The sequence below is a fragment of the Hydractinia symbiolongicarpus genome, chromosome 4 (assembly GCF_029227915.1).
Source record: "Hydractinia symbiolongicarpus strain clone_291-10 chromosome 4, HSymV2.1, whole genome shotgun sequence".
In the NCBI taxonomy this organism is placed as follows: domain Eukaryota; kingdom Metazoa; phylum Cnidaria; class Hydrozoa; order Anthoathecata; family Hydractiniidae; genus Hydractinia; species Hydractinia symbiolongicarpus.
In genome coordinates this window covers 10595363-10613236 of record NC_079878.1, presented here as the reverse complement: position 1 = coordinate 10613236, position 17874 = coordinate 10595363, and the positions used below count along the sequence as shown (strand labels likewise).

The 17874-nt window shown below is 32.8% G+C and overlaps 1 protein-coding gene across 1 annotated transcript; it reads left to right on the top strand.

Moving 5' to 3' along the window:
• Positions 1–392: 392 nt before the first annotated feature.
• LOC130641200 (glycerol-3-phosphate dehydrogenase, mitochondrial-like) lies at positions 393–17874 on the top strand. The gene is made up of 16 exons (XM_057447897.1): positions 393–415; positions 6256–6360; positions 6459–6529; positions 6612–6718; positions 7626–7750; positions 8056–8153; positions 8869–9032; positions 11989–12105; positions 12386–12578; positions 14135–14328; positions 14718–15031; positions 15362–15514; positions 16274–16414; positions 16677–16818; positions 17334–17473; positions 17763–17874. The coding sequence occupies exons 2-16, from the start codon at positions 6277–6279 to the stop codon at positions 17850–17852; spliced, it is 2133 nt and encodes a 710-aa protein (XP_057303880.1). The 5' UTR covers positions 393–415; positions 6256–6276; the 3' UTR covers positions 17853–17874.

The following is a 17874-nucleotide window of genomic DNA, read 5'->3' as shown; positions in this document are numbered from 1 at the left end:
CACTTTTTTGTTTCGCCATGTCTAGTTTTTAGGGGTGTTCTATCTTCCAGAGAATGTTTAATTTACAAAAGCTTGAAGAAAATGCCAATCACAGCCTGTCTCCCAGCTATTTATATCAGCGTTCATAATCCGGTCACCACGACATAACAGTGCAAAAAAACATAATCGGACCGTGCGTACATAATCCGGCTGTCCCGGTTGTAAACAGGTCGTTTTCGCAATCTGGGCAGAACATAACCACTAATCTACGGCGCCATAAATAGGATGTTCAACATGCATATATGATAAATAAATATAACAGGAGATTTAATTAAACAAAATCCACAAGAACGTGATTTGGGGAGGAAAATCAACCTCGTCCCACTCAAGATGATGGTGCTACTTTTACACCTCCAAGGCTATGAATATTCAGAAGGTTGTCCTTTTAAATTTTATTATTCCTAAAGATTCTTAAAACCTTAAGAATCCACCTTGAAGCCAGTTCATACATTTTTCAATCTTTTGAAGCCAGAAGAATCTAATTTGAAGCCAGTTTATATATTTTCAAAAATTATAAAGCCAGAAATAAACCACATTGAAGCCACATCATTTTTTTCATACCTGGCTTCAATGTGGATAACCCGGTTTGCATTTGCATTACCAGGGTCTCGGTTTTGTTACAAGAGTTGTTCTGCGAAGACTCTAACAATTAAGTCTCTTGTACATTTTTTTGAAGCATGACACCGGCAACTTCTGCGATATAGAGCCTTATATACATATACAACCTTGCCCTAACCTAATGAGTTCACCTTGAAATATAAAAAGCCAGTTGGCAGTGAACTATTAACCCAACGAAAGGTAGGCAGGGATGTCAATAAGACTTGTAATCTATTCCCATTTGTCATCGTCTTAGGAGATCAATGCATCGAATTTATGAGAGGTCTAGCCCTAATGAAAAGTGAATGACGAAAGTTATTGCCAGCTGAAAAATTTTACTACAAAAAATATTTTCTCATTAGAATTTTTTTACGTTGGCAATAAAACTGCCGACGTAAAAAAATTCTAATTTTAAGGACTATAAATTTGGAGAATGGATCGGGATGCTGCCCACAATCATAACAAGGTAATCACACCAAAATGTTTGCCCAAAGCAAAGAGGATAATTACCCAGGAGTATGCATGTAATGGTTGCTCCTCACAATAATGTCCTCATTGATCATATATTGTGGATGGTTTCAAAGGAATTACCCATATCTCTTTATGCAGGAATTACATTCTCATTTCTTCCATTCACGAGGTACATTACACTACTAATACATTCATTTATCTATTACTAGTAATTGTTAACTTCATTATTATTTACTTTGTAAATTATTTGCTTATTTCATTTATTTTCATGCATAAAGGATATTTATTTTTCTTTCTTCTTCAATCATGAAGGTACACTTTCACTTCACTATAAACAGATAATCGCATATGGTGTCTTCTGCACCCAATAAACATGCGTTATCAATAATCAGGAGCTAAAGGTGGTATGCACAAGCTGGCCCAGTATTGGCCTAGCGTGTGTTACCACATAATAATAATAATAATAATAATATCAGGATTTATAAAAGGGTGTGCCTCACTGTAATGATAATAAGTGATAATAATATCAAGCAATAATAACACACACCTCACACACGCATCTGTCCAAATTTTTTATGGCTGACATAGGAATCTCAACATCTCCATATTTCCCCAAATTAGTGTGGGTATTTTGTATGAAAAAGTTAGTCATCAGGAGTACCAGCTTATATGCGTCAACGATATACATACATGCAAAGAAGCCTAGATACACATACAAACTAATTTATGATAGTTATTACAGCCAAAATAAACACAAGGTCAAATATTTGACATATATAAAATCCATATTACAACACAAAGTGTGTACGTAACCACAGGACCTAGTCTAGCAATTATGACTACAGTAAATAACACAAATCACTTTTTAAATTAATATGGATCGAATGTCCCAGAGCTTAGGCATGTCATAAAAAAAGGTTTGAATAGGGAAAAATTATAGGGCACTTGGCTTAGAGAGCCTAAATGAGCAATAGTGTGCCGGATGGTTTTTTAAACAACGGGAACAGGTGTGGAAAAGGGCATCTATTGGAGCAGGTCACGTATCTATTGGAGCAGGTCATACCTTTATTAAACCGCCAACAAACCCTGAAGTGGATGGAAATCTGACCTGCTAGAAGTGCTGTCTGGAGGAAACTGGAAAAGCACTCCGAGACTCTGGCCACAACCACCTAAACTGGGAAGCCTAGTGCAATTGGTGGCAAAATGTCCTCGCTGACCACAATTGAAACATGCATACGAAGATGTGTCGATACAGGGTTGGAAAAAGCATACGACTTAGGTAACAAGGGAGCCCCTCTTCAGTGTTGGGTAACAAGAAAATCATAAGTTGGTCTCATTGGCGCAAAGAAATGTTAGCTAACTGCAGTATATGCAGTTAGTCAAAGGCACACACAGCAGAGAAGACGTCATTGTTAGCAAACTGGGTGACTAGAGTTTGATAGGTGACCAGCTGTGTGGCATGATGTGGATAAAAATAAAGGAGGCAAAACAGATAGTTGCTTCATTCCAGGCACAAAAAGGCGAAGTCCTTAATCTTAGATCTATCCGAGACATTCCTACTTAAGGAAAGTCGTGGGACGCTGTCTATAGTTCGACATTAAGATCGTAATTACCCTCTGTGTCTGGGACAAATGACGAATTTAAGGATAGTGGGAGTAGTTCTTAGTAAACATACTCCAAAGGCTTGATTTTATCCAAAACAGCACTGGGTCCAAAACACCCAAAGTAGCATTCGCGTCATCTTGAACAAGAAATGGGTCCAAAGAGCCAGCAATCCAAACACAAGAGCGCAAGGAAAACAAAGATGGCATGAAATAATGGTTCCTTAATCACATGGTTTGTTCCAGTAAATTCAAGTTATTTACTTGGTTAGCCTGTACTTGGCTTCTAATTTCTGTGCAGACAAAATCCAATGAGTCCTTTTTTAAATTGCCAAAAGTTTTATTTTTGCGTTTGAACACGACTCGTTTATTCTGAACTTTTAAAGGTAGATTTGTGAAGCAAAGGATTTTCCTCACCAGAGGCATTGCTGGTGTCTGCATTTTTTGAGGATAATTCAGTTACATGTTGCTGGGGCGGGCCACCATCGAGGCTCTGTTTCGAATACAGGCGTGTCAAAAAACGGCTAAGTACCTGTAGCCAAAGGTTTTTTCTGTTTCAGCAGCCATTTTATTCTGAACATCTTTTCTCTCAAGCGGGAAATTGATTTCCATGAAGTTCAAGCTCAAGAGCAAAATGCTACCAAGCTTTCCACGTTTGAGTGGAAAATGCAGTTGTATGGAAAAAAAAAGAACAAGAAAGGTGGTTTTGTCATTGGCGGCCACTGTTAGGAAAAATGGCACATGACGTAAGTTTTATGGATATTGTGCAAGAGTCAAATGATCCTGATAGGAATAAATGTTTTAAGTTTTTTTGTATTTATGCCACAATTATGTACAATATTTACTTTTTGGAAAATAATACCTTTTTGGTGTATTTATCGTGTTTTCGCTATTAATGCCGGCAGATTTATTCTATATAGTAATGGCAGGCTAATATCAGTAGTTGGTTAGTGTCGGCGGAATAAATACCCTCACTTATTCCACTGGCACCGGCAGAATATCAACGTCCAAGTAAAATATTTTGAAAAGAAAAGTTGCAATTCCTAACATTACATAGCTATGTTTTAAGTGGCAATAACATATATATATTAAATTTTTTGCCTAGACACTAATTATTTTATTAATAAATAAGAAATACTAGGATACAGCAACACTTTCAAAGTTTTAAACAAAATATAAGAAATTAACAGTTATCTGAATTCCCGTGAAAAAGAAAAAATCCATTAAATCTCTCATTAAACCGATGCAAGGGATACCAAACAAAAACATACAACATAGTAATTTGAATTTTCAAAACACACATTTTATCCTCAACCCCTCCCTGTCTCTTATAACAGGATGGCAAAAAGAGAAAAAATCCCTGGGATCGAGGTTGCTCACAATCTGCATTTTTCTATGTTTAGAACCGCTGAAACAAAACGTCTAAAAATGTACAACAAAAAAAATTATAAAATGAAAATGGAAAATGTCCAAAAATAATATAAGGTGTCTAACAACCATTACGTGAAAAGGGAAATACGCTAAAACTATATAATTGCTTTGCCATTCCAGAAGTACACCAGGGAAAAAAGGGATACCAAACATTAAAAAAAATCCAACATTTTTCGTTAAGTCATACAAAATCAGCTATTCAGTCCAAAGGTTATACTCATAATATAAGAAATTAATAGATAAAAACACATAAAAGAAAAATATAAAAACTTGAATTACTTGGTATATTAATATTTCCCGAAATATTTCAATCCAAAATATTGCCGGCTTGACTTATTGTGTTGTGTGGGAGAAAGAACTTCTGGACATCTTTTTGTTACAATTTTTTTCAATTATTATTACGAATCAAATGGTACCACAGTATTTCAGTAGCCTGAGTGATTTTAGTTAGTGACAATGACTTAAATTACTAAAAATCGAATTTAATTATTTTGCCGACGCTAATTTTTAGGGATAAATTTACAAATTGCGTTCCATGAGAATGATTTTATTTGCAAAAAATTGTGTCATAATACAGTATTCTCTCTTAATGAGTGTGTTTTTACTGAGTTACCAAGACAATTAAGTCTTGTTTAAAAATTTAAGGACGAAGAACAGTGATAGAAAAGCTTCATTAGATCGCATTGTAAAAGTGTAAAAACGAAAAGTAGTGACAGAAATGCTTTTTTTCATCACGTTTTAAAAATTTAAGAATAAGGAATGGCGACAGAAAACCTTTTTAAGATTGCATTCTAAACAAAAAGTAGTGATGGAAATGCTTTATTAGATTGTATTTTAAAAGTTTAAGAACGAAATTTAATTTGTTTTTTAAATCTTATCATGAACAGAAAAGTCCTGAACGTAGGGTTTTTCCATTTGTATTGTTAAGCGTTACCTTTTATAAGAAGAACTTTTAAAAGTTTTGCATGATAAAAAGTATGTTTCGATGATAAAGAAATATTACCAAGTTTTAAAAAGTAGCAGCATTAGTTTATATTTTTTTTAAATAGTAAGACCATTGGATTTCAAAAACACAAAATCAATTTAATGATTTAATTAGTTATGTTCGTTCAGTTTTCTAAATTAATATATTTCAATCACCTTCTCAATCTTTACCACTTTTAAAAAATAACATGCATGTTACATGTGACAAAAAAAGAATTCATCAAATCTTATTATTATGACTGGTGCACAACGATGCAATAGAAAGCAATTAAGTTCGTGTATAAACAAAAGATATATGAAGGTTCTTTTTGTAGACATAAGATCGTTACATGACTTCCTAAAACTTACGTACATGTAAAGTTACATTCAGGCGGTACTTTATATCCTGAACTGTTTATCAATACACATGATTCTTTTCACCAGTGTTTTAATCTTTGCACAATAGAAGCAATGCCTGAGATCAGTTTCAAAAATAGTGTGACATTTTTTGAAAGTGCCAAAACGAGGTTTTTTAGGGTTTTGGCATCAAATAGAAAACATCTTGCTCTATTTACTTAAAATTTAATATGTAAGTCTCACGATTGTTACCAACCCCATATGACACTTCTATTTCCAAAAAACAAGCTAATTTTGAAGTTACCATCAATAATAGGTCTTCATTGCAATAGCAAATACTTGAGAATTAGTGGGCTACCAAATTTATTTTTTCCATTTAAACTAGATAGCCCAAATTCCTACATAACCTTTTCCATGTTATTATTTTCTTTATGAATTTTTTCGTACATCTAAATTTTGCACTACTTTGAAAATTCCATGTGGCCATGTGGGCATATCTTATTTACCCACATTGTCATTTTGTGCATCCTTGATTGTCTGTTGAGATGAAGTAGTGAATTATACTTGGACAGGTGTTACTGCTCTTATTTTAGGTGCAATTTTAATGGTTTTTTGGGATTTCCACCTGTTTTGTTTTTACCTAATATCTTTGCTTTGTTTTTATTTTGAATTCAGTTGTGTCTAATGCATATTATATAAAATCCCTCTTCACCATCCTCAAAGTTAAAGAAAGAGTTAGCAAATAAATTTTTTGTTATAGTTTAGCACCCAGTTATTTTCTCCTGATTTTTGTTAGTGTATATTAAAACAATAAACAATGAATCGAGTTGCTGCTAAAGGTATTGGTTTGGGAATTTGTGTAATCAGTGCTTGGACAGTCAAATCATATTTATTAGACCAGGTAGATTTTTTAAGTAATGGCTTGTTTTTTGAGCTAATATTTCTTCGCACAATGTTTTACATGTGTATATTGGTGCTCTGTAAAATCAAATTTTTCAGGGTCAACTACAGCATGTCAAAGCATCTCCTGATGTATCAATAAACCCATATCAAACCCCTCTACCATCAAGGTATTGTGACAAACATCATGAAAATATGTTTTTATTTTTATTTATATTGTATATTGCAGTTATTTTAGGTCTTTAAATTTAGGTCAGATCTGTTAACATCATTAAAAGATAGAGAAACAGAGTATGATGTCCTTGTCATTGGTGGTGGTGCTACAGGGTGTGGTGTAGCTCTGGATGCATGTTCACGAGGTATGTTGTTTTTTATTAGCAAAGTTCATAGTTCTTTTTAAAACATTTTGTTCTTTTTATTATTTTACTTCAACTTAAGCAGCTTTTGTTGCTCTTTTTAAGTATGATTTTCTATAATTATATTTTTTTAGTGACATAAAGTTGGTTCTAAGTATAGTTCGGCCTCCATTGTTGTATTGTGTTTTTAACCCTGATTAATATCATTGCAAATGAGAAATAAAACTTTTGATTTTGTTCACTTCTTTTATTAACCCAACAGAAGAAAAAATGACTGCAGTGTATACTGCACGACCAGAAAACCAGCAGTATGCATATAAACACAGTAATTTAATAACTATTTTGTGTCTTTTAGCTTCTGTGAAAAATTGGCTTTCCTACATTTTATTTCCCTTTACTTTACATTTAGAAACCTTGCTCTTGGACAATGTGAATCTTTTAGAAATGATTTTTATTTTTGCCAATTTCTCCCCATTGCTTTTTCTCTAATAGTGATTAATTAGGCTGCCTGTTCTGCTGCTATACTGTTGGTTCTATGATCACCCTCTAGTCATTCTGGGTAGATTGCTGTTTAACTCGTTGTTAACTGGTGGTTCTCTGGTCATTCTGTGAACACTGGTTGTTACACTGTTTTTATTCCTTGTTAAATCTGTAGAGATAATGGAAACGTTTCTTTTGTTAGTAATAATAATTTACAAAACTGAAATTGTTTTGATGGTTAACTGAAATTTCAAGGCACTTGCATAACTACATTTTTAAAGTGCATTGTCATTAATTTTCAACAAGGCAGTTTTTGATCTCTCCGAAAAAAAATATTTAAACTCCCACTGGCCTAAACGTATTTCATGCCTTTGGACTGGCTGGTTGAGTTACAGTAACTTATTGTATTTGAGATAATTTAATACCATAGGTTTAAAAACAGCGTTAGTTGAGAAATATGATTACTCAGCAGGCACAAGTAGCCGAAGCACAAAACTCATTCATGGCGGAGTAAGATACTTGCAAAAAGCAATCATGAAACTGGACAGAGAACAAGTAAGCTTTAATACAAATCTCAGTCATTTTTAATAAAAGTCTTTACATAAATATGCTTATTTCTTCACAAAAATATTTATTTGAATACGAAAAATGAAAATCAAGTTTATATTAGTGTTGATAATTTTTCTGGCCTTAGATATTTTACTTATACTAAAGACTGGCTATGGAATGTTACTATATCCTCACAATGTCCTGGCCGAATTTTTTGTGGAAGATTATGTCCTGCAAATTTTGCTCTGAAGACAAGAATCTTTATCATTGTAAGGATTGTTCTAAAACTTTATCATATCACTTTTGTTTAGTACCGTATGGTGAAAGAAGCTTTACACGAGAGAGCAAATTTACTGGCTATCGCACCACACATAGCAACCCCTCTTCCAATCATGTTGCCAGTATACAAGTAGGCATTTATTTCTGTGTTGGTGTAACTGTTTCAGAGATGAATTTATTAACTGAAACCATATGAATAGCAAATTGTGATCAACAATCTATATTAACTTTTTAACATAGATTATTGATGCCTTTCGGCTGTCAACACCCATTATCAAGAATAACTAATGATTACAATTTGAAAGTTATATAGTATGACCTTCAATAAAGCGTGAAAGTATTAATTGCAAGTTATGTTATGTCGAAAAACAGTAGCGTCATAGAACGTATGTTTTAAAAATGTTTATATCACGCATAATGAGAAGGCTTTCTTTTAATTCCAGGTCAAAAGGTTTATTCCCGTGAGCCAAAATAGTTAGGTGTTGACACCCTAAATGCGTCAAAACGAATGTCGTTTTATTCTCCACCTGTCTACATAACATTGAAAGGTCTTTTGTGTTCATTGATGTTCTTTATGTGGTGTATGCTAATTAAATCTCTATTGTATATAGAGATTTAATTAGCGTACAAGTAAAGTTAATAAAAGGCAGAAAAAAAAATTGTTGCTGGGATTTAATACTTTGGCTATGTGAATTCAGTTTTCACAATTTCTTGCCAACAGTTTTTTGCTGCCATAAAAAATGTAGAAGTCAGCATTTTTTGAAGACTTTTTTGGAACAACGAGCAACAAGCCCATCTGTTATTCGTGGTATTTTTATATTTGTTTTTATTTAACATCTGTGTAGGTGGTGGCAAGTTCCTTACTTTTGGGTTGGTATAAAAATGTATGATCTTGTAGCGGGAAGACAGCAGGTCAAAAGCAGTTACTTTATGGGAAAAAGAAAAGCTCTTGAAAGTTTTCCAATGTTAAAATCAGAAAATCTGTGTGGGGCTATAATTTATTATGACGGTGAGTGATAAAAGCTATCACTTTATGCTTTGAAGCACTAATTCCATGACTAATATTGTAATTGAAGAGTTTTTGCTAGGAAAAAGTTCCACTAATAAAAAAATTCGAATTGTAAATTTTCACCACAAAGTGCTCTTTTTTTCATATAACAAGTAAGAACACAATCAGTAGACGATAACTTGTTTCTTTTTCTAATTTTTTTTTTGTATACTGTTGCCTGTTCTATTACTGCTTTTTAAATGAAATTAACAAATTATTATAATTTTATTCCGTGTGAATTTAATAAATTAGTTTTAATAATTAGTGAAAAAATATTTTAAAAACGAAGACTACAAAATTTAATTCATACAATTTAATTTATTTAATACATATACTAGCTGTTTCCGGTGGAAGAATCCACTGTATTCCATTTAATTTATGTAGCAGATATATGTCCATCAAAAAACAAACAATACAGCAGTGCGCATCTTACATCTGCATTATTATATAAATGACCAAAACAATTAAAGGTTTTCAACAACTGCAGTATTTATGTGACATTTAAAATCTAAATCTACTAAAATTACTTGCTCTGACCATCTGACAAATGCGAAAATTATTCGGAAAGAAGTTTCCAAAAGCATTTCAACATACATCTCACCCATAAAATTTAAATCACTCAAAACGCCACATATATACAAAAAAGCTGATCAATGTCAAACACAAATCTCTCTCATTGTATATGTTAAAATCAGTTAGTTTATTGCAAACCCTGCCAAAGGTTGACACACAATGTGAAAAATAAACAATAAATTGTGCCTCTGACAGAATTTTTTATCTAAGGTGTAAAAAAAGGGATTTGCAAGGACAAATTATAATGCAATAAAACATTATTTGATATATTGCATACAGTCCTTCCTCACCAAACTTTAGACAAAATGCCAACAAAATAACGGTTTTTAAATCTAAAATTAATAAAGTCCTTTTAGCAATTTGCATGCTGTTTTACCATCAATAAAGTAAACAAAATTTCAAATCTCACATAGTATTCTGTCACAAATTTTCATAAAATATATATATAAGTCATAATGAGTCATGTTAAACAACAGCAATCAATCTGTATATAAGTTCATTTTATGTCAATTTTTGCACCAATTTTGCAACACAAAATACAAATTCTAAATAATACTAAAATCTCTTATTTTGGTCCTTCGCATACCGACGGTCTCCCACAAAAGTTTAATCAAAATGTAGAAAATGAGAGGTAACGACAAAATCAAAGTTTGCAAAATTTAACTATTTCAGTACATATATCTACTGCATATGCCCTCTAAAACAATATTTTAATCCAAAATGCCAAAGAAAAACAGTTTGCAACAAAAATCAGTTATTTCGATAATATTGCATACACTCTTTCCTCACAAAAGCTTCACAAACTGTAAAAAAAAGAATGGTTGTAGGGAGTGCTTCTGATTCAACAAAAAAAGTTTTTTTGACATATTGCATCTAGCCCTTACCCATTAAATCTTACACAAAATTTCCAAAACTATATACGATTTAGAACACATCAAATTTAAATCGAGAAGGATCAGTCATTTCGATATATTGCACGGAGTCCTCCCCAGTAAAAATTTATACAAAATATAAAAAAACAAAGCTTGCAAGGTGTAAAATTGAATTCTTCTTCTGTGTATATATATATGGTCCTTCCTCGCAAAATTAACATAAAATGTCAAAAAGGTTCAGATATAACATCTAACACAACACAAATCAGTTCTATCAGTATATGTCATGCCATTGTCTTCCACCAAATGTTCCCCTTAAAGTTTCACAGACACAGCCTGTAAATTAAAAACAACTAAGATCAGGTATTTTGGTCTATTTCATACCATTCTGTTCCAAATAACTTATAAAATGTAAAAATTGAGTGGTAAAACAGAAATGTCAAAAAGAAGAAAAAAATAGCTTACAAAGAGTATAAAATTGAAATCAACAAAGTAGCTCTTTTGGTGTATTAAATATAAGCCATACGCGCAAAAGTTTACACTAAATGTAAGAAAATGGTTGTGTTTAGTAATTTTAAATTAAGAAAAGTCAGTTCTTTTAGCATGCTGATTAAGGTTTTTGCCCACAATTTGAAACAAATTAAATTTACATTTTAAAAATAAGTAATTTCTGAACTTTATTTTCAGAATATTTGGAGGAAAAGAACTTCGCAAACCAAAAAAAACCCAGGAAAATGTATAAAATTTTCAGGGTTAATAACGTTTGATGTGTTTTGTGGGAATATATATACTGGGAATCTTTAGTTTAAAGCTAGCATTAGCTAGCTACAGCAGCTAATAGCTAGTCACTTAAATATAAACTGGAGACTTAGCTAGGTATAAAGAACATGGCTACATATATATATATATATATTCCTAGCTAGCTAGCTAGTTGTTGGTGGTGGTTGGCTTTTTATGATGCTAGCTATAAAACATGTCTGGCAACAATAATATAATCAAAACTGAAAATAAAACATGAAAAAACCTTACAGAACCTTGCTATGATTAATTTATAAAACCATGCTCTTCTTCAAATGTTTTTTTGAAGATTTATTTTGAATGAAAGAGTAGAGAATACTCAAAAAGAACAGCCATCTTTTTCGTAAACACAATTTCCGTTTTATGCTAGGAACTTCATTTAGAACTTCATTTAACAGTCCGTATGCTTTGTGAATATCTAATACCGTTTCATATGTAGCGATACCTATATATATATGCTAACATAGAGTTTTTTGTATGTTTATGTTCGATTTCTATGAAGTACATCCCTAATCTTTTTAGTTAAATTTTAGCGTACAGCCACGTCATAAGAAAGTGACCCGTGATTTCCGTGTCGTGGACTCACAGTTTTACTCACGCAAGGGAATTAATATATAACATTATGTACTGTTGCAACTGTAGAAAAGCAATCACTGTTTGTGGGTTTTTTTTAGGTCAACAAGATGATTCAAGAATGAATTTAGCGATTGCAATGACTGCAATTCGAAAAGGTGCAACTTGCGTCAATCATGTTGAAGTAACAAGATTACTATTCAAGAAAGATGATAACAGTATGATTTTGCTTAAGTTAATTTTTAATTAATCTTAAAAGTTTAGTCAATGTATGTTTTTAGTAAAAAAGCAGTGAAACTTTAGATCTTATCTTTTGCTAAACTGCAGTTGTTATAAGACCATCGGTTTTAATCAGTTTTTAAAAAAAGCCAAAATTGTCACTTTTAAAAATAGCCTAAAGAAGAGTTACAGGATGTTGGTTTTAATATCGTTCCAAAAAATGAATAATTACCTAGCTCTTTAGAAATTGCTAGGTTGTTTTACCTTTTGCTTATGTAGATCATACAGAAACGGTTTGTGGTGCGCATATACGAGATACGCTTACTGGTGAGGAATGGGATGTGAAAGCAAAATGTGTTGTGAACGCTACTGGACCTTTCACCGACGCTATCAGAAAATTAGATAACAAAGAATCGATGAATATTTGTCAGCCTGCTTCTGGTGTGCATGTTGTCTTACCAGATTACTATTGGTAAGTCTTGGTCAACCATCGTTTGAGTGGTGACAGTTTTTGTTAGCTAGTACTTCTTTTTTTTGACCCTGAGAAATGTAAATTCTGAAAGGGAATAACAAGAGGATGTCATTGGAAGAACTTAATTTTTAACATCATACCTTATCACACGAAAATAACTAGTCAACTAATTGACGCTAATTTGAAAATTTCGAGTTAGTTAAAAGCATGTTAATTTAATACCTACATATATTTGTTCTCCGTTAATTAATGGTTCGCGTTAAAAAAAAACATTTGTATGTTCCAACGCATCTTTTTTATATGTATATTTTGCAAAATACCTTTCAAAAATATATGATTTCAAGATCATTTTTTTAATCTAGAAAGTGGTCAAAAAAATATAAAACAGAGAGATGGAGTGTTCTTTTCTTATTTCTAACAAAAGTCCTTACAAGTGATACTTCAAGTATATTAAGATAAAAATTCCACATCTTCAATCTCATCTTCTTCATCGTCATTTTCGTCATCCTCGTCTTTTTCCATCCCTAACATTTGCAAGATTTTTTTAGAGTCATCTACATATTCCCAGTCAGCTAAAATTGACAGTTTTTCAGGGTCACTCCAGGTTACTGTGACCCTAATTGGGATTTCTAATCCACCTTGAACAAATGGATACGGCATAGCTCTATTTCAATGAATAAATTAATTTAATCTTAAGAAAAGGAATTTTTTAATGGCTAAAAATTCGCGTTATATAATGCGGTTTAAATATTTGTTTTTTAAAATTAGTGTTAATTACCACACACCTAAATAGCGAAATTTATAATTTTTTGTTAATTTCATGTATCATAATTAATCCCGCTTATTAAGTTCACTAATTATTTTCGGTGTAATAAGTTAGTTAAGCAAGAATAAAAAGTTAAATATAACTTAACAGTAATTAATCGCCCTGTGCACTTATGAAATTTTCGATCAATGTACCAGGGACTCTAACTGGCTTCTTATTTTGTCTCTGAGTGCTTAACAACAACTTCCGAGATTAAAAGTAACACAAATGGTAACAAATTAATAGTTATAACGTAAGAGTCTATATTATAATACCCATACGTCTATCTGTCACTAAAATTGTTATCTCAAGTAACGAGACGCGCGTAATGCGGTATAAAAAGGACAGGCGATTTTTCTACGGGCCACCGACTATAATAATAGAAAACACAAAACATACAAACGCCTTCGACATCGTCAGATTATACCATGAGCCCGGTGTAGCTTGAAAAACGTCATTGTTATTAAATAAGACAACAATTAATGAGTCATTACAAACACTAACAAAATGCTATGTTGTGACATAATATTTGAAAATAACGTGTTTTTGTTTGGCGCTTTTGAAGTAAGCGCTTAAGTCGACTCCCTGATTGATTAATGGGTGCTCATTGAAAGCTTATGGTAAAAGGGTGAGCGATTATACAAACGTAACGTTCATTCCTGGGTAATTTATAACACTTAAAAATCGCATAATAATCTTAAAAGTCGCTGAAGATTTCGTTTTATGTGTATTGCAAATATATTTTATTTAGCCCAAAAGACATGGGATTGCTTGACCCATCAACAAGCGATGGGCGTGTTATATTTTTTTTGCCATGGGAAGGTAAAACCATTGTTGGAACCACTGACAAAAAATGTGACGTCACGTATAATCCAGAACCGTCTGAAGAAGAAATACAGTTCATTTTGAATGAAGTCAAACGATATGTCAATCCTGATATACAAGGTATAAAATTGTTGTTGCTTCGTAAGCTTCCACGTAAACTCAATCACCTTAAATTTCGATCACCTTAGATCGCGATAAAATTAAAAACTCAAAAACTCGATAAGTTTAGAAATTTGATGATCTTTAAAACTCGATACACCTAAAAATTCCATACTTAAAACACGATAAACCTAAAAGTCTATAACCTTAAATCTTAATAAACTTAAAAGTTCGATAATGGTAAAACTCAATTTTCGTGAAACTCGATAACCCTATTGTTAGTTGCTTTCAGATGTTATGACAACTTTTCATTCAGTCATTTTTTTATTTTCGTGTGAAATAAATTTAAAATTAGCGTTTCTTTACTTCCGTCCACCGCGTTTAAGCAGCGTTTCTTTCATTCACTTCAGTTCGTCGTGGTGACGTTTTGTCAGCTTGGAGTGGTATCCGACCTTTAGTTGTAGATCCATCATCTGCTGATACACAGTCAATATCTCGTAATCATATGATCAATGTGAGTGACAGCAAATTAGTAACAATTGCCGGTGGTAAATGGACAACTTACCGATCAATGGCTCAAGACACGGTTGATACCGCAGTGAAAGCTTGTAATTTAAATCCAAGTGGAGAAAGCGCCACTGATGGTGCTTTACTCGAAGGTGCCGAAGGCTGGACACCGACGTATTATTTGCGACTGGTCCAAGATTATGGATTCGATCCTGAGGTAAAATTAATTGGAAATGCCAAATCTTCTAAATGTTTTCTAAATTTTGATGACTGCAAGAACTATGAAACAGTTAGAAAGTTTCATCTTTAAAAGTATCAGTAATGAATTGTTTTATGCTCACATCCAATCAGTGTGTTAACCATAAAAAAGTGGTGGTCACCATTTAAAATAACTAACCTGATAAAAGCAGATTGTTTGCATTACGCCCAACAATGCCCAGCAATGCCGTCGTGGGAAATTTAGGAGGCTGCAATTAACGCTTTTAAGATCATAAAGTATGTAGATCGTGAAAAAGATAACTCCAACTCATCTAGATTCTCTTTTTAGGTTGCGATTCATTTGTCGCATGCATATGGCATGAATGCGCCACAAGTGGCAAGAGTCGCTGCCTTAACTGGAAATCGCTGGCCTGTGATTGGTAGGAAATTATGTGACGATCATCCTTACATAGAAGCAGAAGTTCTGCATAGTGTTCGACGGGTATGTATTTGAATGTTTGTAATATTGTACAGCGTGCATAGCTTAAAGGGAATCCGAGATATAAAATGATGTTGGACTTATATTATAGAGCTCAAAGTCTTTTTAAATTTTGTAAAATACCCTTTTCGTTCTTAAGATATTCACATTTTCAATCTTAATTTCAGATTTAAATATGGTGCAAAATTATTATGTCATTTAAGTGATAGCAAATTTTGACATTTTCTGTCCTCAGTAATTTTCGACCTGATAAGGGATAGACATTCAAACTTCATCAATGCATTGATATTGTAAAGGTGAATTAATTAACATAAATTTTTTTGTCAAAGTGAGACTCGTTTGCTCGCCCCAGGCTTCTTATTTTTTTGCTGATGATCCCATAACTTGGGTTCTGCATGTCGGTTTACAATCAAATTTTGTGAGTAAACATGTAGGATCTATATGTGTACCAAGAAATTTTTATTGCAAACCAAGACATCATTTTATACCTCGGATTCCTTTTTAGGTTATTTGAACTCCTAACCTTTTTCGAAATTTGCTAAATGGATTGTGTGTTTGCCAATGCTAGTCAACGAAAGGTAGCTCAGCTACTTTAATTTATGATATTAACGAGTTAGAAAGAATTCTCTGAGAAAATTTTTACATTTTCCATGGAATTTAAAATCCACTAAGAGACAATACCCAGTTGGAGTATTGTCTGCATCCGACCGCTGTATGTACGCTTCATGTACATTGTTTTTACTTTTTTAATTTACTTGCTAGGAATACGCTTGTACCGCGACTGATATGATTGCTAGGCGTTTACGTGTTGCTTTTTTGGACACGAAAGCAGCTGAGAGCATCCTTCCCACTATTGTGCAGATAATGGGTGATGAACTCAAGTGGGATAACAAAAGAAGAAAGGTACGTCTGTTAATGTTAAATCGTGAGCAAAATTCTCTTTTTCTCATCGCAAAGTATTTATTTGGTGAAAAATAGGAAAGGGTGGGGTAGGGAAGGAAGGGGTAGTGGGTGGGACCCCACCCTCTCCTTTCTGTGGAACAGATTCTGTTATTGATTTAGATTATGACAGTCAGCAATAACGTAAGCATCAAAAACACCAAAGTAACCATTAGGTTAAACGAAAAATGAGTAGCTCTCGATAGATTTTAGCTATTTTTTTTAGAAAGAAATAGAAGAAGCGAACGAATTTTTGTTAACCATGGCTTCTAACCACCATCCAGCTCAAACTGCTGTCTATAACGTAGATAAAGAAGACATGGAGAAATATGCTAAAGTGTTTCAGGACTTTGATTCTAGGAAAAAAGGTGAAACTTTTTTCATATAAACTACTTTCAATATATTTGTAGTTTACATATCAGGAAAGCAAATATCAAATGTACACAATATGTCTGGACCTTTCTCGACTTCTTTGACAATGTTAAGAAAAATTTGGTCAGGGTTGTCTTAACATTTGCTTCTCTTTTTTTTATCCTTTAAGCTAAACGGTATGTTAACGAATGGTTGTTATACACCTTAAGTGTAGAAACTCTTCGCCAATGGGAAAATTCCAGAAATTATGTTTCGCGATATTCGTGGTATTTATTTAATATCAAAGTATAAAATAACTGCTATATGGGCCATTCTTGGCCATGACTTGAGTGATCTTTTTTGTCGCGAATATTAACTGTCGCGAAATGATACTCTTCGAATTTGACAAAAAATCTTACCAAAGTTTTTATCCTATACAATTTCTATACATACAAGTTACTTTAATTGCCCTTTGTTCGAATTTGTCTCTGTGCAACGTTAACTTGAAATTCTTTTCATGTGTTTTACATAGGACATATTACACGATCAGAATTGTCGACGATACTCAAACGTCTTGGTAAAACCAAAGTATCAGACACGGAAGTAGAAAGAATCCTAAAAGAAATTGATCTAGATGCAAGCTCAACGATAGAATTTAATGAATTTTTACACGTATGTCTTTTAATTTGTGGCCAACACACCTAATGCCCTTCCAAAACCAAATTTCTGAACTCCCGCAAATCTAAAATCAGGACGGCGAAGTATATACCCGCCAAAATAACATGATCGATTTTTTATACCCCCTGTCCTGGATTCCTCTATTGTTAAGAACGCAGATTCATTCCCCCTACTCTTTAAAACACAACGTATATAGTGTAACTATCAGATCGTTAACACTTAAACAGTAATGCCCATGTAAATTATAACACCCGTACGTGTTAAGAATTGCTTACTTTTTTAGCTGATGATGTGCATGAAGACGGGTGTAATTTCTAATAATGCATTAGGAATACTTGTAAACAGAAAAGAGAAAGAAAACATTGTATTGTAATGTAATGTATATCTTAACATTT

Coding starts and splice junctions, on each gene's coding strand:
- LOC130641200 (XM_057447897.1), top strand. CDS start 6,277: ATGAATCGAGTTGCTGCTAAAGGTATTGGTTTGGGAATTTGTGTAATC. Junction 12,579..14,134: donor GTCTTACCAGATTACTATTG/GTAAGTCTTGGT, acceptor TATTTTATTTAG/CCCAAAAGACATGGGATTGC. Junction 16,415..16,676: donor GGGATAACAAAAGAAGAAAG/GTACGTCTGTTA, acceptor TATTTTTTTTAG/AAAGAAATAGAAGAAGCGAA.